General features: G+C 46.2%; 1 protein-coding gene across 3 annotated transcripts in view; it reads right to left on the bottom strand.

The window, feature by feature from the left end:
- LOC124019695 (homer protein homolog 2-like) overlaps positions 1–27380 on the bottom strand; it is a 128082-nt gene extending 100702 nt beyond the window's left edge. The window contains exon 1 of one of the 3 annotated variants that reach the window (XM_046335104.1): positions 27243–27380. In XM_046335104.1, coding sequence (XP_046191060.1) covers positions 27243–27244 — 2 coding nt within the window. In that variant the 5' untranslated portion in view covers positions 27245–27380. Of the gene's footprint in view, positions 1–26403; positions 26915–27242 lie in introns of those variants that run through there. The other 2 variants (XM_046335103.1, XM_046335105.1) reach the window with 2 other exon arrangements.
- Between the last annotated feature and the right edge of the window lie 44 nt (positions 27381–27424).

The following is a 27424-nucleotide window of genomic DNA, read 5'->3' as shown; positions in this document are numbered from 1 at the left end:
AGGCCTTGACGTGTGTAGAGGCTAGAGGCCTTGACGTGTGTAGAGGCTAGAGGCCTTGACGTGTGTAGAGGCCTTGATGTGTGTAGAGGCTAGAGGCCTTGACGTGTGTAGAGGCTAGAGGCCTTGACGTGTGTAGAGGCCTTGATGTGTGTAGAGGCTAGAGGCCTTGACGTGTGTAGAGGCTAGAGGCCTTGACGTGTGTAGAGGCCTTGACGTGTGTAGGCCTTGACGTGTGTAGAGGCCTTGACGTGTGTAGATGCCTTGATGTGTGTAGAGACCTTGATGTGTGTAGAGGCCTTGACGTGTGTAGAGGCCTTGACGTGTGTAGAGGCCTTGACGTGTGTAGAGGCCTTGACGTGTGTAGAGGCTAGAGGCCTTGATGTGTGTAGAGGCCTTGATGTGTGTAGAGGCCTTGACGTGTGTAGATGCCTTGATGTGTGTAGAGGCCTTGATGTGTGTAGAGGCCTTGACGTGTGTAGAGGCCTTGACGTGTGTAGAGGCCTTGACGTGTGTAGAGGCCTTGATGTGTGTAGAGGCTAGAGGCCTTGATGTGTGTAGAGACCTTGATGTGTGTAGAGGCCTTGATGTGTGTAGAGGCCTTGATGTGTGTAGAGGCCTTGATGTGTGTAGAGTCTAGAGGCCTTGATGTGTGTAGAGGCCTTGATGTGTGTAGAGGCCTTGACGTGTGTAGAGGCCTTGATGTGTGTAGAGGCTAGAGGCCTTGACGTGTGTAGAGGCTAGAGGCCTTGACGTGTGTAGAGGCCTTGACGTGTGTAGAGGCCTTGACGTGTGTAGAGGCCTTGACGTGTGTAGAGGCCTTGACGTGTGTAGAGGCCTTGATGTGTGTAGAGGCCTTGATGTGTGTAGAGGCTAGAGGCCTTGATGTTTGTAGAGGCCTTGATGTGTGTAGAGGCTAGAGGCCTTGATGTTTGTAGAGGCCTTGATGTTTGTAGAGGCCTTGACGTGTGTAGAGGCTAGAGGCCTTGACGTGTGTAGAGGCCTTGACGTGTGTAGAGGCCTTGACGTGTGTAGAGGCCTTGACGTGTGTAGAGGCCTTGACGTGTGTAGAGGCCTTGATGTGTGTAGAGACCTTGATGTGTGTAGAGGCTAGAGGCCTTGATGTTTGTAGAGGCCTTGATGTGTGTAGAGGCTAGAGGCCTTGATGTTTGTAGAGGCCTTGATGTTTGTAGAGGCCTTGATGTGTGTAGAGGCTAGACGCCTTGAAGTGTGTAGAGGCTAGAGGCCTTGATGTGTGTAGAGGCTAGAGGCCTTGATGTTTGTAGAGGCCTTGATGTGTGTAGAGGCTAGACGCCTTGAAGTGTGTAGAGGCTAGAGGCCTTGACGTGTGTAGAGGCTAGAGGCCTTGACGTGTGTAGAGGCCTTGACGTGTGTAGGCCTTGACGTGTGTAGAGGCCTTGACGTGTGTAGATGCCTTGATGTGTGTAGAGGCCTTGATGTGTGTAGAGGCCTTGACGTGTGTAGAGGCCTTGACGTGTGTAGAGGCCTTGACGTGTGTAGAGGCCTTGATGTGTGTAGAGGCTAGAGGCCTTGATGTGTGTAGAGGCCTTGATGTGTGTAGAGGCCTTGACGTGTGTAGAGGCCTTGACGTGTGTAGAGGCCTTGACGTGTGTAGAGGCCTTGACGTGTGTAGAGGCCTTGATGTGTGTAGAGGCCTTGATGTGTGTAGAGGCCTTGATGTGTGTAGAGGCCTTGATGTGTGTAGAGACCTTGATGTGTGTAGAGGCCTTGATGTGTGTAGAGGCTAGAGGCCTTGATGTGTGTAGAGACCTTGATGTGTGTAGAGGCCTTGATGTGTGTAGAGGCCTTGATGTGTGTAGAGACCTTGATGTGTGTAGAGTCTAGAGGCCTTGATGTGTGTAGAGGCTAGAGGCCTTGACGTGTGTAGAGACTAGAGGCCTTGACGTGTGTAGAGACCTTGACGTGTGTAGAGGCCTTGACGTGTGTAGAGGCCTTGACGTGTGTAGAGGCCTTGACGTGTGTAGAGGCCTTGATGTGTGTAGAGGCTAGAGGCCTTGATGTTTGTAGAGGCCTTGATGTGTGTAGAGGCTAGAGGCCTTGATGTTTGTAGAGGCCTTGATGTTTGTAGAGGCCTTGACGTGTGTAGAGGCTAGAGGCCTTGACGTGTGTAGAGGCCTTGACGTGTGTAGAGGCCTTGACGTGTGTAGAGGCCTTGACGTGTGTAGAGGCCTTGACGTGTGTAGAGGCCTTGACGTGTGTAGAGACCTTGATGTGTGTAGAGGCTAGAGGCCTTGATGTTTGTAGAGGCCTTGATGTGTGTAGAGGCTAGAGGCCTTGATGTTTGTAGAGGCCTTGATGTGTGTAGAGGCTAGAGGCCTTGATGTTTGTAGAGGCCTTGATGTTTGTAGAGGCCTTGATGTGTGTAGAGGCTAGACGTCTTGAAGTGTGTAGAGGCTAGAGGCCTTGATGTGTGTAGAGGCTAGAGGCCTTGATGTTTGTAGAGGCCTTGATGTGTGTAGAGGCTAGACGCCTTGAAGTGTGTAGAGGCTAGAGGCCTTGACGTGTGTAGAGGCCTTGACGTGTGTAGGCCTTGACGTGTGTAGAGGCCTTGACGTGTGTAGAGGCCTTGATGTGTGTAGAGGCCTTGACGTGTGTAGAGGCCTTGACGTGTGTAGAGGCCTTGACGTGTGTAGAGGCCTTGATGTGTGTAGAGGCTAGAGGCCTTGATGTGTGTAGAGGCCTTGATGTGTGTAGAGGCCTTGATGTGTGTAGAGACCTTGATGTGTGTAGAGTCTAGAGACCTTGATGTGTGTAGAGGCCTTGATGTGTGTAGAGGCCTTGATGTGTGTAGAGACCTTGATGTGTGTAGAGTCTAGAGACCTTGATGTGTGTAGAGGCCTTGATGTGTGTAGAGGCCTTGACGTGTGTAGAGGCCTTGATGTGTGTAGAGGCTAGAGGCCTTGACGTGTGTAGAGGCTAGAGGCCTTGACGTGTGTAGAGGCCTTGACGTGTGTAGAGGCCTTGACGTGTGTAGAGGCCTTGACGTGTGTAGAGGCCTTGACGTGTGTAGAGGCCTTGATGTGTGTAGAGGCCTTGATGTGTGTAGAGGCTAGAGGCCTTGATGTTTGTAGAGGCCTTGATGTGTGTAGAGGCTAGAGGCCTTGATGTTTGTAGAGGCCTTGATGTTTGTAGAGGCCTTGATGTGTGTAGAGGCTAGAGGCCTTGACGTGTGTAGAGGCCTTGACGTGTGTAGAGGCCTTGACGTGTGTAGAGGCCTTGATGTGTGTAGAGGCCTTGACGTGTGTAGAGGCCTTGACGTGTGTAGAGGCCTTGATGTGTGTAGAGACCTTGATGTGTGTAGAGGCTAGAGACCTTGATGTTTGTAGAGGCCTTGATGTGTGTAGAGGCTAGAGGCCTTGATGTTTGTAGAGGCCTTGATGTTTGTAGAGGCCTTGATGTGTGTAGAGGCTAGACGCCTTGAAGTGTGTAGAGGCTAGAGGCCTTGATGTGTGTAGAGGCTAGAGGCCTTGATGTTTGTAGAGGCCTTGATGTGTGTAGAGGCTAGACGCCTTGAAGTGTGTAGAGGCTAGAGGCCTTGACGTGTGTAGAGGCCTTGATGTGTGGAGGCCTCTAACCTCTGTAGTGCAGCAGCATCGTGTTAGGGTCAGTTAGCGTGTCATGCTAACCTCTGCAGTGCAGCAGCACCAGGCATTAGCTACCTCAGAGGAATAAGAAACAGGCAGGAAGGCAGTAATGTTAAGAAATGCATGAATAAGCTTCATCCTCTATCTGGTCTTTACTCTCAAGTCTTGGTAATGTTTTAGTTGACTCGCCACTCACGCCATATTCTCCATACAGTACATAACACAGAGAGATCAGTCAGGAGCATATTCTCCATACAGTACAGAACACAGAGAGATCAGTCAGGAGCATATTCTCCATACAGTACATAACACAGAGAGATCAGTCAGGAGCATATTCTCCATACAGTACAGAACACAGAGAGATCAACCAGGAGCATATTCTCCATACAGTACATAACACGGAGAGATCAGTCAGGAGCATATTCTCCATACAGTACATAACACGGAGAGATCAGCCAGGAGCATATTCTCCATACAGTACATAACAGAGAGATCAGTCAGGAGCATATTCTCCATACAGTACATAACACAGAGAGATCAGACAGGAGCATATTCTCCATACAGTACAGAACACAGAGAGATCAGTCAGGAGCATATTCTCCATACAGTACATAACAGAGAGATCAGCCAGGAGCATATTCTCCATACAGTACATAAGAGAGAGATCAGCCAGGAGCATATTCTCCATACAGTACATAACACAGAGAGATCAGCCAGGAGCATATTCTCCATACAGTACATAACACAGGGAGATCAGTCAGGAGCATATTCTCCATACAGTACATAACACGGAGAGATCAGTCAGGAGCATATTCTCCATACAGTACATAACACGGAGAGATCAGTCAAAAGCATATTCTCCATACAGTACATAACAGAGAGATCAGCCAGGAGCATATTCTCCATACAGTACATAACAGAGAGATCAGCCAGGAGCATATTCTCCATACAGTACATAACACGGAGAGATCAGTCAGGAGCATATTCTCCATACAGTACATAACACAGAGAGATCAGTCAGGAGATGTCAGAGAGCTTGATGAACTAGTAGGGGATCCAACTGCTTTAGGGAGCAAGACAGTTTCCGGATGGTGTGTTTAGTTGTTCTAAGTATATGACTATATCATGGAGAGAGAGAGACTCCCAGTCATATACATTAAGCAGCATATGGGGCTGGAACTGTGATATAACCCATGTCATATTTGTATTCTGTAGGCAATCAATGCACATTACATACCTGTACAGATACAATACATACCTGTACAGATACAATACATACCTGTACAGATACAATACATACCTGTACAGATACAATACATACCTGTACAGATACAATACATACCTGTACAGATACAATACATACCTGTACAGATACAATACATACCTGTACAGATACAATACATACCTGTACAGATACAATACATACCTGTACAGATACAATACATACCTGTACAGATACAATACATACCTGTACAGATACAATACATACCTGTACAGATACAATACATACCTGTACAGATACAATACATACCTGTACAGATACAATACATACCTGTACAGATACAATACATACCTGTACAGATACAATACATACCTGTACAGATACAATACATACCTGTACAGATACAATACATACCTGTACAGATACAATACATACCTGTACAGATACAATACATACCTGTACAGATACAATACATACCTGTACAGATACAATACATACCTGTACAGATACAATACATACCTGTACAGATACAATACCTGAACATTACGTACTGAACAGATACAATACCTGTATAGACCATTGGTCGGTCAATAGGGTTATTAGCTGGTGGTTTTAGGTCTGTTTGCTGTCTAGCAGTGTGTCAGTGAGAGAACATCCTGACCTACATTCTACAATCTAGATTAGAACCTTGAACCATTCTAAAGTGATTCCAGAACCATTCCAGTTGTATTCCTAAAAAACACCATCACATTACACACCCCATTTAACAATCAAATGTGGGGCTTTAACTCTGGGTGAGAGAACACTGTCACTGTGAATGAGTTGCAATATATAATCAGTACATCTAAAGGTGAGCTGTGACTGCTGGCGGCACAGTTCAATGAACCAACAGTTCAACAATACCTGTACTGAAGTCATAAAGCAGACGAATCAGGACTTTACCTGGCTGAGCGGACAGGCAGCCTGGAACATTCCTTAAATACCTGACGAGAGGGAAACTATTTATGAAATGTTGCTGCACCTGTTCCAGATATGAATACACTGTCGCTGCGCAGGCACGCACGCACGCACGCACGCACACACACACACGCACGCACGCACGCACGCACGCACACACACGTCTGTCTTGTTCAATAGGTTTCTGTGTTTGGTTCATTTCCTCCCTTGTTTTAGACAATACCCCCAATTATGCAAAACCTCTCCACTTCTTTGAACATTATGCTCCTAAACTATTACTGCTGTTAAATCCATAAATCGCGTCATTCAGTTATAACCTACACAAACTCACAGCCATAACCTACAAACCTCTGATTCGGCAGCCCTGGTGGTGGGAAGGCAAAGTGTTCCCCTTTTGGAACCCTTTCCTGTGTCTGAAAGGTAGAACCTAGCCGGCAGACCCAGGGAGCAAATCAAGTGCCCCTACAGGCCTACCGCTGGCCAATCAGATAGCTCCATTACCCGTGTCTGCACAGTTTCCTCAAGCCACGGACTGTAAAAAGAAACCTCAGAACGCACAGCAAAGTTGATCATACTGTGAGATTTAAAAACGTTTAAAACCACGACTAGAGAAAGACTCAAAGAGCTGCTGTTTTTATGAGTAAGTTTATGTTTAAAGTTGTTATTCAGCACCGTCAACCTCTTTTATAGCCATACTTCCTCTTTTATAGCCATACTTCCTCTTTTACAACCATACTTCCTCTTTTACAGCCATACTTCCTCTTTTACAGCCATACTTCCTCTTTTACAGCCATACTTCCTCTTTTACAGCCATACTTCCTCTTTTACAGCCATACTTCCTCTTTTACAGCCATACTTCCTCTTTTATAGCCATACTTCCTCTTTTACAGCCATACTTCCTCTTTTACAGCCATACTTCCTCTTTTACAGCCATACTTCCTCTTTTACAGCCATACTTCCTCTTTTACAGCCATACTTCCTCTTTTACAGCCATACTTCCTCTTTTACAGCCATACTTCCTCTTTTACAGCCATACTTCCTCTTTTACATCCATACTTCCTCTTTTACAGCCATACTTTGAAGAGAGGTACGAGGCTACGAACAACAGATCTGGGTCACTCACTGAAGAGAGGTACGAGGCTACGAACAACAGATCTGGGTCACTCACTGAAGAGAGGTACGAGGCTACGAACAACAGATCTGGGTCACTCACTGAAGAGAGGTACGAGGCTACGAACAACAGATCTGGGTCACTCACTGAAGAGAGGTACGAGGCTACGAACAACAGATCTGGGTCACTCACTGAAGAGAGGTACGAGGCTACGAACAACAGATCTGGGTCACTCACTGAAGAGAGGTACGAGGCTACGAACAACAGATCTGGGTCACTCACTGAAGAGAGGTACGAGGCTACGAACAACAGATCTGGGTCACTCACTGAAGAGAGGTACGAGGCTACGAACAACAGATCTGGGTCACTCACTGAAGAGAGGTACGAGGCTACGAACAACAGATCTGGGTCACTCACTGCATATATTTGGACAGAAGACGCAAAATAATCCCTGTTTTTTAGAAAACATTAATTTTTCAACAGTAATTATTTTTTTTAACTCTACACCAAACAGCACCTTACTATCTAAAATATGACTATCTGAAAAAATACAGATCATTCTGCTTTTTGGAACACATTGACTTTGACGCAGCTGAGTAATTTCGTGTCTGTGACCGAGGAACAGTGAACAAAGAATTATAGCTCTCTGTTAATTCAAATCAATAATTGAAATGAATTATCATTAGTGAAATGAATAGAGATCGGCAGACAGATGAGGGAAGTCTTTCTGGTCTGTTACTGTTGCCCGAATGAGCAGCGTGTGTGTGTGTGTGTGTGTGTGTGTGTGTGTGTGTGTGTGTGTGTGTGTGTGTGTGTGTGTGTGTGTGTGTGTGTGTGTGTGTGTGTGTGTGTGTGTGTGTGTGTGTGTGTGTGTGTGTGTGTGTGTGTGTGTGTGTGCTGTACCAGGCAGCAGATCCCAGCTCAGTGGGATAACAGTGATACCACCACCTGTGTGTTAATCCAAACAACTGCTCCGTTTCACTAATGATGTCATGGGGTCAGAGGGTAGGTGTGAGTCCCAAATGAATCCCCATTCCCTACATAGTGCACTATTTACAACAAGAGCTCTATGGGCCCTGGTCAAAAGAAGTGCACTATATAGGGAATAGGGTGCAATTTTGGGATGCGTAGATTCAGATAGAAATGTATCGTATAGAAGAGACATGATTATGTTGTCATATAGAATAGACAATCTGCCATCTCTACACATGACATTTCTATCTGTTCCAATGTAAAAAATGGCAGCATCTTGACTCAGTAAGTCCCTGGTGAGATGAGTCAGCTAGAGATCACAGGGTTCATATTTTGGTGATTTGATGTTTACTTACTGCATCACTTGTGGTCACTGATAGAAAAGAGGAGAGAAGGGAGGAGCGAAGGAGAGAGGAGAACGGGAGGGCAGGAGAAGAGAGTAGAGGAGAAAGGGAGTAGAGGAGAAAGGGAAGAGAGGAGAAAGGGAGTAGAGGAGAGGAGAAAGGGAGTAGAGGAGAAAGGGGGAGAGGAGAAAGGGGGAGAGGAGAAAGGGAAGAGAGGAGAAAGGGAAGAGAGGAGAAAGGGAAGAGAGGAGAAAGGGAAGAGAGGAGAAAGGGAAGAGAGGAGAAAGGGAAGAGAGGAGAAAGGGGAGAGGAGAAAGGGGAGAGGAGAAAGGGGGAGAGGAGAAAGGGAAGAGAGGAGAAAGGGAAGAGAGGAGAAAGGGAAGAGAGGAGAAAAGGGAAGAGAGGAGAAAGGGAAGAGAGGAGAAAGGGAAGAGAGGAGAAAGGGAAGAGAGGAGAAAGGGAAGAGAGGAGAAAGGGAAGAGAGGAGAAAGGGAAGAGAGGAGAAAGGGAAGAGAGGAGAAAGGGAAGAGAGGAGAAAGGGGAGAGGAGAAAGGGGAGAGAGGAGAAAGGGGAGAGGAGAAAGGGGGAGAGGAGAAAGGGAGAGAGGAGAAAGGGAAGAGAGGAGAAAGGGAAGAGAGGAGAAAGGGAAGAGAGGAGAAAGGAAGAGAGTAGAAAGGGAAGAGAGTAGAAAGGGAAGAGAGTAGAAAGGGAAGAGAGGAGAAAGGGAAGAGAGGAGAAAGGGAAGAGAGGAGAAAGGGAAGAGAGGGAGAAAGGGAAGAGAGGAGAAAGGGAAGAGAGGAGAAAGGGAAGAGGAGAAAGGGAAGAGAGGAGAAAGGAAAGAGAGGAGAAAGGGAAGAGAGGAGAAAGGGAAGAGAGGAGAAAGGGAAGAGAGGAGAAAGGGGAGAGAGGAGAAAGGGGAGAGAGGAGAAAGGGGAGAGAGGAGAAAGGGGGAGAGGAGAAAGGGGGGAGAGGAGAAAGGGAAGAGAGGGAGAAAGGAAGAGAGGAGAAAGGGAAGAGAGTAGAAAGGGAAGAGAGTAGAAAGGGAAGAGAGGAGAAAGGGAAGAGAGGAGAAAGGGAAGAGAGGAGAAAGGGAAGAGAGGAGAAAGGGAAGAAGAGGAGAAAGGGAAGACAGCGGAGTCAATCACCACCTTCCGGAGACACCTGAAACCCCACCTCTTTAAGGAATACCTAGGATAGGATAAGTATTCCCTCTCACCCCCCTTTTAAGATTTAGATGCACTATTGTAAAGTGACTGTTCCACTGGATGTCATAAGGTGAACGCACCAATTTGTAAGTCGCTCTGGATAAGAGCGTCTGCTAAATGACTTAAATGTAATGGAAGAGAGGAGAAAGGGAAGAGAGGAGAAAGGGAAGAGAGGAGAAGGGAAGAGAGGAGAAAGGGAAGAGGGAGAAAGGGAAGAGAGGAGAAAGGGAAGAGAGGAGAAAGGGAAGAGAGGAGAAAGGGGAGAGAGGAGAAAGGGGAGAGAGGAGAAAGGGAAGAGAGGAGAAAGGGAAGAGAGGAGAAAGGGGGAAGAGAGGAGAAAGGGAAGAGAGGAGAGGGAAAGGGGAAGAGAGGAGAAAGGGAAGAGAGGAGAAAGAGGGAGAAAGGGAAGAGAGGAGAAAGGGAAGAGAGAAGAAAGGAAAGAGAGGAGAAAGGGGAGAGAGAAAGGGGAGAGAGGAGAAAGGGGAGAGGAGAAAGGGGGAGAGGGAGAAAGGGAAGAGAGGAGAAAGGGAAGAGAGTAGAAAGGGAAGAGAGTAGAAAGGGAAGAGAGGAGAAAGGGAAGAGAGTAGAAAGGGAAGAGAGTAGAAAGGGAAGAGAGGAGAAAGGGAAGAGAGGAGAAAGGGAAGAGAGGAGAAAGGGAAGAGAGGGAAGAAGGAGGGAAGAGAGGAGAAAGGGAAGACAGCGGAGTCAATCACCACCTTCCGGAGACACCTGAAACCCCACCTCTTTAAGGAATACCTAGGATAGGATAAGTATTCCCTCTCACCCCCCCTTTTAAGATTTAGATGCACTATTGTAAAGTGACTGTTCCACTGGATGTCATAAGGCGAACGCACCAATTTGTAAGTCGCTCTGGATAAGAGCGTCTGCTAAATGACTTAAATGTAATGGAAGAGAGGAGAAAGGGAAGAGAGGAGAAAGGGAAGAGAGGAGAAAGGGAGTAGAGGAGAAAGGGAGTAGAGGAGAAAGGGAGTAGAGGAGAAAGGGAAGAGAGGAGAAAGGGAAGAGAGGAGAAAGGGAAGAGAGGAGAAAGGGAAGAGAGGAGAAAGGGAAGAGAGGAGAAAGGGAAGAGAGGATAAAGGGAAGAGAGGATAAAGGGAAGAGAGGAGAAAGGGAAGAGAGGAGAAAGGGAAGAGAGGAGAAAGGGAAGAGAGGAGAAAGGGAGTAGAGGAGAAAGGGAAGAGAGGAGAAAGGGAAGAGAGGAGAAAGGGAAGAGAGGAGAAAGGGAGTAGAGGAGAAAGGGAGAGAGGAGAAAGGGAAGAGAGGAGAAAGGGAAGAGAGGAGAAAGGGAAGAGAGGAGAAAGGGAAGAGAGGAGAAAGGGGGAGAGGAGAAAGGGGGGAGAGGAGAAAGGGGGGAGAGGAGAAAGGGAGTAGAGGAGAAAGGGAAGAGAGGAGAAAGGGGGGAGAGGAGAAAGGGAGGAGAGGACAGTTCCATGGCAGCACCAGACCATCCCAGACCATCCCAGACCATCCCAGATGGCCCAAACCCCTCAACCATCTGGTGAGGAGACGTCTCTCCAATCCTCCACTAGTCTGTCCCCTTTCTTTTAGTAGTCATGGAGTTCTCTCTCTCTCTCTCTCCACCATGACCCTAACACTTCAGTCCTGTCTCTCTCTCTCTCCACCATGACCCTAACACTTCAGTCCTGTCGCTCTCTCTCCCTCCACCACGACCCTAACACTTCAGTCCTGTCTCTCTCTCTCTCTCCACCATGACCCTAACACTTCAGTCCTGTCTCTCTCTCTCTCCACCATGACCCTAACACTTCAGTCCTGTCTCTCTCTCTCTCCACCATGACCCTAACACTTCAGTCCTGTCTCTCTCTCTCTCCACCACGACCCTAACACTTCAGTCCTGTCTCTCTCTCTCTCCACCACGACCCTAACACTTCAGTCCTGTCTCTCTCTCTCTCTCCACCACGACCCTAACACTTCAGTCCTGTCTCTCTCTCTCTCTCCACCACGACCCTAACACTTCAGTCCTGTCTCTCTCTCTCTCCACCATGACCCTAACACTTCAGTCCTGTCTCTCTCTCTCTCTCCACCATGACCCTAACACTTCAGTCCTGTCTCTCTCTCTCCACCATGACCCTAACACTTCAGTCCTGTCGCTCTCGCTCAGGCACACGTCACATGACCGTGCTGACCCAAGCCTCACTGTCCTCTCTTAGATCGTATCTTTCCACATCCTCCTATCTAGCAGGTTCCAGCAGCTACGGTGGATGTGGAATCAGGCCCGACCAGTTCAGCTTGGTAGTGAAGAATGTTAGGGGTGTGTGAGTACTGGGTAGACAACAGCACAGCCACAATGCCTCCTTGTCGCAGAGCCAGGTCAATGACAATGAGCCCTTTAACTGCTCTTACTGGCTGGGGCAGGATATTAGAATCTAGCTAACCCTGGACACATAGGGTGACAGCCCTCTCAGCTGGTCGACCCTGCATCAGGGTGACAGCTCTCTCAGCTGGTCGACCCTGCATCAGGGTGACAGCCCTCTCAGCTGGTCAGGGTCACAGCTCTGTCAGTGAGGACTTACTTTAAATAGAGATCTTCCTCTCTCTGGTGATTTCTCTCTCAGTCTCACACACTATCTATCCCTAGTAATCTCTCAATGTGTCTCCCTCTCAATCTCTTTCCGTCCCTATGCTGATTGTGTCTGCCGTCTGTCTGTCCTCTCAGCCTGACCAGGACAAGAGGTCAGATAGAAACCAGATGCACCATCCGGCTGGTTTCCAGGACAACACAGCATCACACTACACAGCTTTTGATCTACAGTCATTTCCACTACAACTAATGTGACTGTGGTGTTTATGAGTGGCTGATTGGATTCCTATTGTCAATCATAGTCGGTCTATATATTAGAGCTGTACTGCCAGTCAATCAGTCTGTCTATACTAGAGGTCGACCGATTATGATGTTTCAAAGCCGATACAGATTATTGGAGGACCAAAAAAAGCCGATACCGATTAAAAATCGGCCGATTGTTTACAAAAATGAAATTTAAAAAATGACAATTACAACAATTCTGAATGAACACTTATTTAAATATAATACATAAATAAAATAAATTTAGTCTCAAATAAATAATGAAACATGTTCAATTTGGTTTAAATAATGCAAAAACAACAGTGTCGGAGAAGAAAGTAAAAGTGCAATATGTGCCATGTAAGAAAGCTAACGTTTAAGTTCCTTGCTCAGAACATGAGAACGTATGAAAGCAGGTGGTTCCTTTAAAATGAGTCTTCAATATTCCCAGGTAAGAAGTTTTAGGTTGTAGTTATTATAGAACTATTTATCTCTATACCATTTGTATTTCATATACCTTTGACTATTGGATGTTCTTATAGGCACTTTAGTATTGCCAGTGTAACAGTATAGTTATAGTCCCTCTCCTCGCTCCTCCCTGGGCTCGAACCAGGAACACATCGACAACAGCCACCCTCGAAGCAGCGTTACCCACGCAGAGCAAGGAGAACAACTACTCCAAGTCTCAGAGCAAGTGATGTTTGAAACGCTATTAGCACGCACCCCGCTAACTAGCTAGCCATTTCACATCGGTTACACCAGCCTCATCTCTGGAGTTGATGGGCTTGAAGTCATAAACAGCTCAATGCTTGAAGCATTGCGAAGAGCTGCTGGCAAAACGCACTAAAGTGCTGTTTGAATGAATGCTTACGAGCCTGCTGCTGCCTACCATCGCTCAGTCAGACTGCTCAATCAAATATCAAATCATAGACTTAATTACAACATAATGAAATACGAGCCTATGGTGATTAATATGGTCGAATCCGGAAACTATCATCTCGAAAACAAGACGTTTATTCTTTCAGTGAAATACGGATTCGTTCCTTATTTTATCTAACGGGTGGCATCCTAATTAAATCAGCCGACCTCTAAACGGTACATTAGGGCTGCACTGCCAATCAGTCTGTCTGTACATTAGGGCTGTACTGCCAATCAGTCTGTCTGTACTGCCAATCAGTCTGTCTGTACATTAGGGCTGTACTGCCAATCAGTCTGTCTGTACATTAGGGCTGCACTGCCAATCAGTCTGTCTGTACATTAGGGCTGCACTGCCAATCAGTCTGTCTGTACATTAGGGCTGTACTGCCAATCAGTCTGTCTGTACATTAGGGCTGCACTGCCAATCAGTCTGTCGGTACATTAGGGCTGCACTGCCAATCAGTCTGTCTGTACATTAGGGCTGTACTGCCAATCAGTCTGTCTGTACATTAGGGCTGCACTGCCAATCAGTCTGTCGGTACATTAGGGCTGCACTGCCAATCAGTCTGTCTGCACTGCCAATCAGTCTGTCTGTACATTAGGGCTGCACTGCCAATCAGTCTGTCTGTACATTAGGGCTGTACTGCCAATCAGTCTGTCTGTACATTAGGGCTGCACTGCCAATCAGTCTGTCTGTACATTAGGGCTGCACTGCCAATCAGTCTGTCTATACATTAGGGCTGCACTGCCAATCAGTCTGTCTGTACATTAGGGCTGTACTGCCAATCAGTCTGTCTATACATTAGGGCTGTACTGCCAATCAGTCTGTCTGTACATTAGGGCTGCACTGCCAATCAGTCTGTCTGTACTGCCAATCAGTCTGTCTGTACATTAGGGCTGTACTGCCAATCAGTCTGTCTGTACATTAGGGCTGCACTGCCAATCAGTCTGTCTGTACATTAGGGCTGTACTGCCAATCAGTCTGTCTGTACATTAGGGCTGTACTGCCAATCAGTCTGTCTGTACATTAGGGCTGCACTGCCAATCAGTCTGTCTGTACTGCCAATCAGTCTGTCTGTACTGCCAATCAGTCTGTCTGTACATTAGGGCTGCACTGCCAATCAGTCTGTCTGTACTGCCAATCAGTCTGTCTGTACATTAGGGCTGTACTGCCAATCAGTCTGTCTGTACATTAGGGCTGCACTGCCAATCAGTCTGTCTGTACTGCCAATCAGTCTGTCTGTACTGCCAATCAGTCTGTCTATACATTAGGGCTGCACTGCCAATCAGTCTGTCTGTACATTAGGGCTGTACTGCCAATCAGTCTGTCTGTACATTAGGGCTGCACTGCCAATCAGTCTGTCTGTACATTAGGGCTGCACTGCCAATCAGTCTGTCTATACATTAGGGCTGCACTGCCAATCAGTCTGTCTATACATTAGGGCTGTACTGCCAATCAGTCTGTCTGTACATTAGGGCTGCACTGCCAATCAGTCTGTCTATACATTAGGGCTGTACTGCCAATCAGTCTGTCTGTACATTAGGGCTGCACTGCCAATCAGTCTGTCTATACATTAGGGCTGCACTGCCAATCAGTCTGTCTGTACATTAGGGCTGTACTGCCAATCAGTCTGTCTGTACTGCCAATCAGTCTGTCTATACATTAGGGCTGCACTGCCAATCAGTCTGTCTGTACATTAGGGCTGTACTGCCAATCAGTCTGTCTATACATTAGGGCTGCACTGCCAATCAGTCTGTCTGTACATTAGGGCTGCACTGCCAATCAGTCTGTCTATACATTAGGGCTGCACTGCCAATCAGTCTGTCTGTACATTAGGGCTGCACTGCCAATCAGTCTGTCTGTACATTAGGGCTGCACTGCCAATCAGTCTGTCTATACATTAGGGCTGCACTGCCAATCAGTCTGTCTATACATTAGGGCTGCACTGCCAATCAGTCTGTCTATACATTAGGGCTGCACTGCCAATCAGTCTGTCTGTACATTAGGGCTGTACTGCCAATCAGTCTGTCTATACATTAGGGCTGTACTGCCAATCAGTCTGTCTGTACATTAGGGCTGTACTGCCAATCAGTCTGTCTGTACTGCCAATCAGTCTGTCTATACATTAGGGCTGCACTGCCAATCAGTCTGTCTGTACATTAGGGCTGTACTGCCAATCAGTCTGTCTATACATTAGGGCTGCACTGCCAATCAGTCTGTCTGTACATTAGGGCTGCACTGCCAATCAGTCTGTCTGTACATTAGGGCTGTACTGCCAATCAGTCTGTCTATACATTAGGGCTGCACTGCCAATCAGTCTGTCTGTACATTAGGGCTGCACTGCCAATCAGTCTGTCTGTACATTAGGGCTGTACTGCCAATCAGTCTGTCTGTACTGCCAATCAGTCTGTCTATACATTAGGGCTGCACTGCCAATCAGTCTGTCTATACATTAGGGCTGCACTGCCAATCAGTCTGTCTGTACATTAGGGCTGCACTGCCAATCAGTCTGTCTGTACATTAGGGCTGCACTGCCAATCAGTCTGTCTGTACATTAGGGCTGCACTGCCAATCAGTCTGTCTGTACATTAGGGCTGTACTGCCAATCAGTCTGTCTGTACTGCCAATCAGTCTGTCTATACATTAGGGCTGTACTGCCAATCAGTCTGTCTGTACATTAGGGCTGCACTGCCAATCAGTCTGTCTGTACATTAGGGCTGCACTGCCAATCAGTCTGTCTGTACATTAGGGCTGTACTGCCAATCAGTCTGTCTGTACATTAGGGCTGTACTGCCAATCAGTCTGTGTACATTAGGGCTGCACTGCCAATCAGTCTGTCTATACATTAGGGCTGTACTGCCAATCAGTCTGTCTGTACATTAGGGCTGTACTGCCAATCAGTCTGTCTATACATTAGGGCTGTACTGCCAATCAGTCTGTCTGTACATTAGGGCTGTACTGCCAATCAGTCTGTCTGTACTGCCAATCAGTCTGTCTATACATTAGGGCTGTACTGCCAATCAGTCTGTCTGTACATTAGGGCTGTACTGCCAATCAGTCTGTCTATACATTAGGGCTGTACTGCCAATCAGTCTGTCTATACATTAGGGCTGTACTGCCAATCAGTCTGTCTGTACATTAGGGCTGTACTGCCAATCAGTCTGTCTGTACTGCCAATCAGTCTGTCTATACATTAGGGCTGTACTGCCAATCAGTCTGTCTGTACTGCCAATCAGTCTGTCTGTACATTAGGGCTGCACTGCCAATCAGTCGGTCTGTACATTAGGGCTGTACTGCCAATCAGTCTGTCTGTACATTAGGGCTGTACTGCCAATCAGTCTGTCTATACATTAGGGCTGCACTGCCAATCAGTCTGTCTGTACATTAGGGCTGCACTGCCAATCAGTCTGTCTATACATTAGGGCTGTACTGCCAATCAGTCTGTCTATACATTAGGGCTGTACTGCCAATCAGTCTGTCTGTACATTAGGGCTGTACTGCCAATCAGTCTGTCTGTACTGCCAATCAGTCTGTCTATACATTAGGGCTGTACTGCCAATCAGTCTGTCTGTACTGCCAATCAGTCTGTCTGTACATTAGGGCTGTACTGCCAATCAGTCTGTCTATACATTAGGGCTGTACTGCCAATCAGTCTGTCTGTACATTAGGGCTGTACTGCCAATCAGTCTGTCTGTACATTAGGGCTGTACTGCCAATCAGTCTGTCTGTACATTAGGGCTGTACTGCCAATCAGTCTGTCTGTACATTAGGGCTGTACTGCCAATCAGTCTGTCTGTACATTAGGGCTGTACTGCCAATCAGTCTGTCTGTACATTAGGGCTGTACTGCCAATCAGTCTGTCTGTACATTAGGGCTGTACTGCCAATCAGTCTGTCTGTACATTAGGGCTGTACTGCCAATCAGTCTGTCTGTACATTAGGGCTGTACTGTCAATCAGTCTGTCTGTACATTAGGGCTGTACTGCCAGAGACGTATGGAACCACCATACTGGTATCATCACAGCCCTACTCACCATACTGGTATCATCACAGCCCTACGCACCATACTGGCATCATCACAGCCCTACGCACCATACTGGCATCATCACAGCCCTACGCACCATACTGGCATCATCACAGCCCTACTCACCATACTGGTATCATCACAGCCCTACTCACCATACTGGTATCATCACAGCCCTACTCACCATACTGGTATCATCACAGCCCTACTCACCATACTGGTATCATCACAGCCCTACTCACCATACTGGTATCATCACAGCCCTACTCACCATACTGGTATCATCACAGCCCTACTCACCATACTGGTATCATCACAGCCCTACTCACCATACTGGTATCATTACAGCCCTCCTCACCGTACGGGTATCATCACAGCCCTACTCACCATACGATATGTATTGCCATTCTCGTGATTCTATAAGTATTGTGATTTGATACTGTGATTTTATTGTGATTTGATGTTCCAAACATATTACTCACTATATATCTGCTGCAGAGAGACCAGCGAGACCAGAGAGACCAGAGAGACCAGAGGGACCAAAGAGACCAGAGAGAGCAGAGAGACCAGAGGGACCAGAGAGACCAGAGAGAGCAGAGAGACCAGAGAGAGCAGAGGGACCAGAGAGACCAGAGGGACCAGAGAGAGCAGAGGGACCAGAGAGACCAGAGAGAGCAGAGAGACCAGAGAGAGCAGAGGGACCAGAGAGAGCAGAGAGACCAGAGGGACCAGAGAGAGCAGAGGGACCAGAGGGACCAGAGAGACCAGAGAGACCAGAGAGAGCAGAGGGACCAGAGAGACCAGAGAGAGACCAGAGGGACCAGAGAGAGCAGAGGGACCAGAGAGAGCAGAGGGACCAGAGAGACCAGAGAGAGACCAGAGGGACCAAAGAGACCAGAGAGAGACCAGAGAGAGCAGAGGGACCAGAGAGAGCAGAGAGACCAGAAGGACCAGAGGGACCAGAGAGAGCAGAGAGACCAGAGGGACCAGAGGGACCAGAGAGAGCAGAGAGACCAGAGAGAGCAGAGGGACCAGAGAGAGCAGAGAGACCAGAGGGACCAGAGGGACCAGAGAGAGCAGAGAGACCAGAGAGAGCAGAGGGACCAGAGAGAGCAGAGAGACCAGAGGGACCAGAGGGACCAGAGAGAGCATGATAAAATGAGTTTTGATCAGTCAGGGAAATAAAAGTGTTGAAAACATGTTGGCTCACTATTTAAAAATATGGAGAAATAGATAGATATAGGATGAAAAATACCAGAGTTTTGGTGCAAATAAATACAAGTATCAATCAAAGTATCAATATAAAATCGTCCAAAATAATATTGAGATATGTAACTATCAATTCCCCTCCATCACGACTATATATAGTTTACTGTAGTGCAAAACATAAAACACACTGAATGAATGGATATGAAAGAGAGAAAAAAAAGACAGAGAGGGACAGAGAGAGAGGGACAGACACACTGTATGTATATATATATATGACATTTGTAATGTCTTTACTGTTTTGAAACTTCTGTATGTGTAATGTTTACTGTTAATTTTAGTTGTTTTTCACTTTATATATTCACTTTGTAGAGAGAGAGGGGGACGCAGACAGAGAGAGAGAGAGAGAGGGGGACACAGACAGAGAGAGAGAGAGAGAGAGAGAGAGGGGGACACAGACAGAGAGAGAGGGGGACACAGAGAGAGAGAGAGAGAGAGAGAGACAGAGAGGCACCGTAGTTCATCTATAACCCCAGCCTGAAGGGGAAACCAAGGCCAGGACCAACACCACTAAAGATCAATATGTCCACACTCATCTGCCCCCTTATCAACAGTCCTCTGAACACTATCAATACTATAAATAATTCATCTATTGTGTCATTGCATTATGATTCATGACATTACAAGGCTGTGCTCCCATGTCTGGTTCACACATTCAACTATAAAAAGGCACAATCTGTAGTTTAATTCGTGTTAAAAAGTATTGAATAGGCAGGACTGAGCTGTACTCTGACTAGCTGGAATGGAGTGGTTTGTGTTTTAAAGTATTGAATAGGCAGGACTGAGCTGTACTCTGACTGGCTGGAATGGAGCGGTTTGTTCTGTGTGTTTTGTTTGACAAGTTACACATATCCCCTTTAAAATGTATCTCCAAGCTTCCCTACTGACACCAGTATCAAACTAGATTGTCCAAGGTATTGAGCTTCACTATTGACACCAGTATCAAACTAGATTGTCCAAGGTATTGAGCTTCACTATTGACACCAGTATCAAACTAGATTGTCCAAGGTATTGAGCTTCCCTATTGACACCAGTATCAAACTAGATTGTCCAAGGTATTGAGCTTCCCTATTGACACCAGTATCAAACTAGATTGTCCAAGGTATTGAGCTTCCCTATTGACACCAGTATCAAACTAGATTGTCCAAGGTATTGAGCTTCCCTATTGACACCAGTATCAAACTAGATTGTCCAAGGTATTGAGCTTCCCTATTGACACCAGTATCAAACTAGATTGTCCAAGGTATTGAGCTTCACTATTGACACCAGTATCAAACTAGATTGTCCAAGGTATTGAGCTTCCCTATTGACACCAGTATCAAACTAGATTGTCCAAGGTATTGAGCTTCCCTATTGACACCAGTATCAAACTAGATTGTCCAAGGTATTGAGCTTCCCTATTGACACCAGTATCAAACTAGATTGTCCAAGGTATTGAGCTTCCCTATTGACACCAGTATCAAACTAGATTGTCCAAGGTATTGAGCTTCCCTATTGACACCAGTATCAAACTAGATTGTCCAAGGTATTGAGCTTCACTACTGACACCTGTAAATGTTTACATTCCTGAACTTGACAGACTATGAACTACAAGGAGAACAGACGTTTGTATTTAACCAGGTAGTCTAGTTGAGAACAGGTGGAACAGATGTTTTTATTTAACCAGGTAGTCTAGTTGAGAATAATAATAATATATGCCATTTAGCAGACGCTTTTATCCAAAGCGACTTACAGTCATGTGTGCATACATTTTACGTATGGGTGGTCCCGGGAATCGAACCCACTACCCTGGCGTTACAAGCGCCATGCTCTACCAACTGAGCTACAGAGGACAGGTGGAACAGATGTTTTTATTTAACCAGGTAGGCTAGTTGAGAACAGGTGGAACAGATGTTTGTATTTAATCAGGTAGGCTAGTTGAGAACAGGTGGAACAGATGTTTTTATTTAATCAGGTAGTCTAGTTGAGAACAGGTGGAACAGACATTTTTATTTAACCAGGTAGTCTAGTTGAGAACTGGTGGAACAGACTTTTGTATTTAACCAGGTAGTCTAGTTGAGAACTGGTGGAACAGACTTTTGTATTTAATCAGGTAGTCTAGTTGAGAACCGGTGGAATAGACTTTTGTATTTAACCAGGTAGTCTAGTTGAGAACAGGTCTAGTTGAGAAAGGTAAAAAGGTGGTAGGTAAAAAGGTGGTAGGTAAATCCACAAGGTGGAAGGTATAGCATAAAAAGCCTCAAGATACTCAAAATAAATAAACAAGAACAAATAACAGAATTCCACAAGAGAGTCCACCGGGATCAACAAGAGTTCTCAGAGTACTAGGGCTGGGTGCTAACATACACACACAGAGCAAATAACTGAGGAAAACTAAGGGTTTAAATACAATCAGGGGAAACTAGGCACAGGTGCAAATAATAATGGGGATCAAGGGAAAACAAAGGTCAAAAAGCACAATGGGGGCATCTAGTGACCAAAAACCAGAACAACCCTGGCCAAATCCTGACAATAGTGGTGAAATATAATAATTACAATTTAGCAATTAAACACTGGAGTGATAGAGACTGGATTAATAGATGTGCAGAAGATGAATGTGGAAGTAGAGATACTGGGGTGTAAAGGAGCAACAAATAAAAAGAATATCGGGATGAGGTAGTTGGGTGGGCTATTTACAGATGGGCTATTTACAGGTGGGCTATTTACAGATGGGCTGTGTACAGGTGCAGTGATCTGTAAGCTGCTCTTGACAGCTGGTGCTTAAAGTTAGTGAGGGCAGATATGAGTCTCCAGCTTCAGTGATTTTTGCAGTTCGTTCCAGTCATTGGCAGCAGAGAACTGGAAGGAAAGGCGACCAAATTAGGAATTGGCTTTGGGGCTACATATTGAGAAGGTGTGGTGATGATGACTAGGGATTACAAGGAGAACTGAGACGATACACTGAGTGTACAAAACATTAGGAACACCTCTACGAGGTGTCGAAAAAGCGTTCCACAGGGATGCTGGCCCATGTTGACTCCAATGCTTCCCACCATGGTGTCAAGTTGGCTGGATGTCCTTTGGGTGGTGGACCAATCTGTTGAGCGTGAAAAACCCACCAGAGTTGCAGTTCTTGACACAAACCGATGCGCCTGGCACCTACTACCATACCCTGTTCAAAGGTACTTCAATATTTTGTCTTGTCCGTTCATCCTCTGAACGGCAAACATACACAATCCATGTCTCAATTGTCTCAAGGCTTAAAAATCCTTCTTTAACCTGACTCCTCTCCTTCATCTACACTGATTTGAAGCGGAATTAACAAGTGACATCAATTAGGGATCATAGCTTTCACACGGTCAGTCTGTCATGGGAAGAGTTCCTAATGTTTTTTACACTCAGTGTTTAATAAGGTGTGATGACTGAATTACGAGGTGTGATGAATGAATTACGAGGTGTGATGAATGAATTACGAGGTGTGATGAATGAATTACGAGGTGTGATGAATGAATTACGAGGTGTGATGAATGAATTACGAGGTGTGATGAATGAATTACGAGGTGTGATGAATGAATTACGAGGTGTGATGAATGAATTACGAGGTGTGATGAATGAATTACAAGGTGTGATGAATGAATTACGAGGTGTGATGAATGAATTACAAGGTGTGATGAATGAATTACGAGGTGTGATGAATGAATTACGAGGTGTGATGAATGAATTACGAGGTGTGATGAATGATAAGGAAGAGTGGGATCAACAGGGGACAGGTGGTGCGACCTTCCTCCAGGTCTGTGTTATGATGACGTTGCAGTAGGGTAGGTTCAGCAACCACTCCCAGAATGACATAAGACCACACTACTGTCTTTCTCCCACCACCTCACTGTTAGTCCCGGACTAAAATATAAGTTCACTTCAAGTTGGTTCTCAGTTTAAATATCAGGTTAAGGAGGACCTAGATGTTGACTGAAGGGTGATTTAGGGGAGGGGGGGGGGGGGGGGTTTGCGGGGCCCCGCCTGGAAAATGGCTGACTGAGCTAGGGGAAACACTGACACAGATTGCCTAGTTCCTAAAGCCCAGACCGGTTGGGTGAGTTGGTACAGTACTGTGTCTTGAATATGACTCAGATGTGCTAAACAGGTTCCTTACACATTCCAAGACTACCCTCACGACGATCTCTCTCTGAAGAGAAAACGTAGCAACATCCTTCTCCTTTCACCGAGCACGGAAACGCAGTCAACAACTAAACCTTCTCACGTCACACAGCACCCAAACAGATCGGATTCAGTCATTGTTATATTAAATACTGTTTGATATGTCAGTCTAGGTACTAATTCAATGCAACAACACACACACACACACACACACCCATAATAATCTGATGACTGTGTCTAGTCACGATGACATGTCAACACTAGTTGTTGCAGCTTCTTGGCTTCATATGAAGTGTTATGACATGTTGGATCCAGATGCCTTGGTGTGAGGAGGTAGAGGCCAGATGCCTTGGTGTGAGGAGGTAAAGGCCAGATGCCTTGGTGTGAGGAGGTAAAGGCCAGATGCCTTGGTGTGAGGAGGTAAAGGCCAGATGCCTTGGTGTGAGGAGGTAAAGGCCAGATGCCTTGGTGTGAGGAGGTAAAGGCCAGATGCCTTGGTGTGAAGAGGTAAAGGCCAGATGCCTTGGTGTGAAGAGGTAAAGGCCAGATGCCTTGGTGTGAAGAGGTAAAGGCCAGATGCCTTGGTGTGAAGAGGTAAAGGCCAGATGCCTTGGTGTGAGGAGGTAGAGGCCAGATGCCTTGGTGTGAGGAGGTAAAGGCCAGATGCCTTGGTGTGAAGAGGTAAAGGCCAGATGCCTTGGTGTGAAGAGGTAAAGGCCAGATGCCTTGGTGTGAAGAGGTAAAGGCCAGATGCCTTGGTGTGAAGAGGTAAAGGCCAGATGCCTTGGTGTGAAGAGGTAAAGGCCAGATGCCTTGGTGTGAGGAGGTAGAGGCCAGATGCCTTGGTGTGAGGAGGTAGAGGCCAGATGCCTTGGTGTGAGGAGGTAAAGGCCAGATGCCTTGGTGTGAGGAGGTAAAGGCCAGATGCCTTGGTGTGAAGAGGTAAAGGCCAGCTGCCTTGGTGTGAGGAGGTAGAGGCCAGATGCCTTGGTGTGAGGAGGTAAAGGCCAGATGCCTTGGTGTGAAGAGGTAAAGGCCAGATGCCTTGGTGTGAGGAGGTAAAGGCCAGATGCCTTGGTGTGAGGAGGTAAAGGCCAGATGCCTTGGTGTGAGGAGGTAAAGGCCAGATGCCTTGGTGTGAGGAGGTAAAGGCCAGATGCCTTGGTGTGAGGAGGTAAAGGCCAGATGCCTTGGTGTGAAGAGGTAAAGGCCAGATGCCTTGGTGTGAAGAGGTAAAGGCCAGATGCCTTGGTGTGAAGAGGTAAAGGCCAGATGCCTTGGTGTGAAGAGGTAAAGGCCAGATGCCTTGGTGTGAAGAGGTAAAGGCCAGATGCCTTGGTGTGAAGAGGTAAAGGCCAGATGCCTTGGTGTGAAGAGGTAAAGGCCAGATGCCTTGGTGTGAAGAGGTAAAGGCCAGATGCCTTGGTGTGAAGAGGTAAAGGCCAGATGCAAAAGGAGACCAAGATAAATCATTCTAAATATTCAATATGATTTGACATTTCCCCCTCTGAGATTTATAAAGTAGCCTACCTCTCCATCTAAATATGAATGTATTTATTTATATATCATCTATATCAATGTAATTTAATCTCAATGTTCAGACCACAAAATAAAAAGCTTCAGAGTAAAACAGTTGAGATGACTGATATCAGATGACAAAGGCTGTGGGTCGTTGTAACCATGACGCTAAACCACAACAACCCAACACATCTACTACAGAGCCTTCACATAGTATTCACACCCCTTGATCTTCCACATTTTGTTGCATTATAGTCGGAATTCAATTGGAATACATAAATGTAAAAAATGGAATTGTGTTTTTAGACATTTGTACTAAAACATTATAAGCTGAAATGTCTTGAGTCAATAAGTATTCAACCCCTTTGTTATGGGAAGCCTAAATAAGTTCAGGAGTAAAAATGTGTGTAACAAGTCACATAAGTTGCATGGACTCAGTCTGTGTGCATTTAATAGTGTTTAACATGATTTTTGAATGACTACCTCATCTCTTTACCCCAATACATACAATTATCTCTAATGTCCCTCAGTCAAGCAGTGAATTTCAAACACAGATTCGACTACAGAGACCAACGAGGCACTAAAGTAAAACTGCAAAAAAAAATGTGGCAAAGCAATTAACTATTTGTCCTGAAAACAGAGTGGTACGTTTGGGGCAAATCCAATACAACACATTACCGAGTACCACTCTCCATGTTTTCAAGCATAGTGGTGGCTGTGTCGTGTTATGGGTATGGCTTATAATTGTTAAGAACTGGGGAGTTTTTCAGGATAAAAAGAAACGGAATGGCGCTAAGCACAGGCAAAATCATAGAGGAAAACCTGGTTCAGTCTGCTTTCCACCAGACACTGGGAGATGAATTCACCTTTCAGCAGGACAATAATCTCAAACACAAGGCCAAATATACAGTAGAGTTGCTTACCAAGACGACATTGAATGTTCCTGAGTGAATAGGTTTGAAAATCTATGGCAAGACTTGACACTGACAGAGCTTGAATAATTTGTTTAACAATATCTCTAATGTACAGAGCTGTATAGGAGGAGACTCCCTCTATCCCTGTGGGCATCACATCAAATCACACACACACACACACACACACACACACACACACACACACACACACACACACACACACACACACACACACACACACACACACACACACACACACACACACACACACACACACACACACACACACACTGCCCCCCACCCCCTCTAATGTACAGAGCTGTATAGGAGGAGACTCCCTCTATCCCTGTGGGCATCACATCAAATCACACACACTGCCCCCCACCCCCTCTCCCACTCTAATGTACAGAGCTGTATAGGAAGAGACTCCCTCTATCCCTGTGGGCATCCTTCCCACACACACACTGCCCCCCCACCCACCCACCCCCTCTCTCTGTTTGCTTTTCTGCGGCTTGTTCATGCGTGGGCACAGTTGACTCTGGCACCTCTATTCTCCCACAGCAGAACAGAGCTGGAGGCAATGACGGGGAGGATTCCACCTGCCGAGTCCAGCCAGGCTAGCTGAGCCAGCAGCATGAAGGCATCCATCCCTCCTCGCACAGATCTCATCTGATTGGAGGATTCCACCGGTCGGGCCACTTCTCTTACTGACATAACAGTGTTTGCACTATAAAGTAAATAGTGTAAAATAGGGCTGATAATAACATCAGACAGAATTAAGTGCCTATGCAGTATGCACTTCCATATAGGATATCCTCTCCTATAGATCTACGGCACATTAGGCTATCTGTACGGTGTAGCAAATAACTGAGGAGAGTAACATGCGTCTCGTGCAGTTCTAAGAGGTTGAAAATAGTACTATTTGTCATTAGCCTATAGGCTTCCTAAGAAATCAAAATATGTCAATCATAAAGTGACATTGCTTGGCTTTTTTTGCTGTTGTTGACAATAATTCTACATGGAAACCATGTCTCTCACTGGCACAAGACTCGTATGCTATCAGACACGTTTCGGAGATAAGCTATCACGCTGAATGGTTTGGAGAGGGAGGCATTCTCCACCGTATCACCTCGGGCGAGCCGTGCGCGCACACCGCGCGCAGGGACGCTTTCCATGCCAAGACAAGCTTTTGAAACGATTATTGTTACGATTAATTATTCACCCATTCTATTCTAACCCCCTCCCCCAACAAGTGTAGGGTAGCCTATGCATGCAGATCAAACACATAACTGACATTTTAGATAGTCAGAAAGCAAGTGTCATAACATTACATGCGCTCCAGAGGACAACCGTTTCTGTGGCTTCTATACTTACCCCATTGTCGCGGAGTTTTGGTACAACCCTTCAATTATAAAAAGGTTAGAAGAAGCGAACTTTAAAAAAAACGCAGTGTCTTTAAAAACAATGTCATTAAAATAGATCCAGTCTTGGCATTAGCTATTGGATAAGTCCATTCCAGGGTATCGGCTGCGAGCAAGTAATGCGATCACACAGAGAGTAGGGAAATATGATCCCTGCACTCCCTCGCGAGCTGAGCGGCGTTTCGATTCTCCTGATAGTCAAGCGTACACAGAAAAACCTAATGCCATTTCATTAGCCTAACTTATTTATTCAGACGAGGTGACAACTTATGATCCCACCCGTTCCGCGTGCTTTCAAAAAATAATAAGTTATGATGTTCGCTGAATATTCCTTGACTGCTGCGCTGGAGTTGCCTTGCCTCGGATCTGCGCTCTCAGCTCCTCTCTCCCCAATGGGTTAGTGTTTCGTGAGAGGCAGGCAGAGAGCAGCAGTAGCGACACAGTGCGGATTCCACCTGCTCTCAACAGTCCTGCCTCCCACACAATGATCTCATTTCTACAGCGTTCTAAGACCCTGGGATATGAAGTTACACTGTGGTCTATTTCATAAACTATTCTCAGGGGAAACGTGAGAGAGAAAAGTGGACTTTTGGCCTATTTGTGACATGCAATTAAATATGCTCTTCACAAGAAACAATATGTGTTTATTTCAAACTGTGCAAATACTCTTGCATTGATTTGATGTAATTCTGCAGTGATAGACCTAGGCCCAAAATTACAATATAATGCAGGTAGGCATAGGCTAATTGGCATAGGCTAACCTACTATTAACCTAATATTCTCAGCACTTACATGTCGATGGAGACGAGGCTGGTTTTCGGCTGTCTGTTTCTGATTCAGGCCTCGTTGAGCTGACCACCACCTCAAGTCACAATCCACGCCAATTCACTTCAGGTGGCAGGTGCTTGACTTGATTCTCTGCAACCATCAGGGGTTCAATATCATTATTTTTTAAAATTATTTGACCTACTTCT

This window comes from Oncorhynchus gorbuscha, unplaced genomic scaffold (genome assembly GCF_021184085.1).
Source record: "Oncorhynchus gorbuscha isolate QuinsamMale2020 ecotype Even-year unplaced genomic scaffold, OgorEven_v1.0 Un_scaffold_655, whole genome shotgun sequence".
Lineage (NCBI taxonomy): Eukaryota > Metazoa > Chordata > Actinopteri > Salmoniformes > Salmonidae > Oncorhynchus > Oncorhynchus gorbuscha.
Note: the sequence above shows the minus strand (reverse complement) of the source record. Positions and strands in the feature narration are given on the sequence as shown.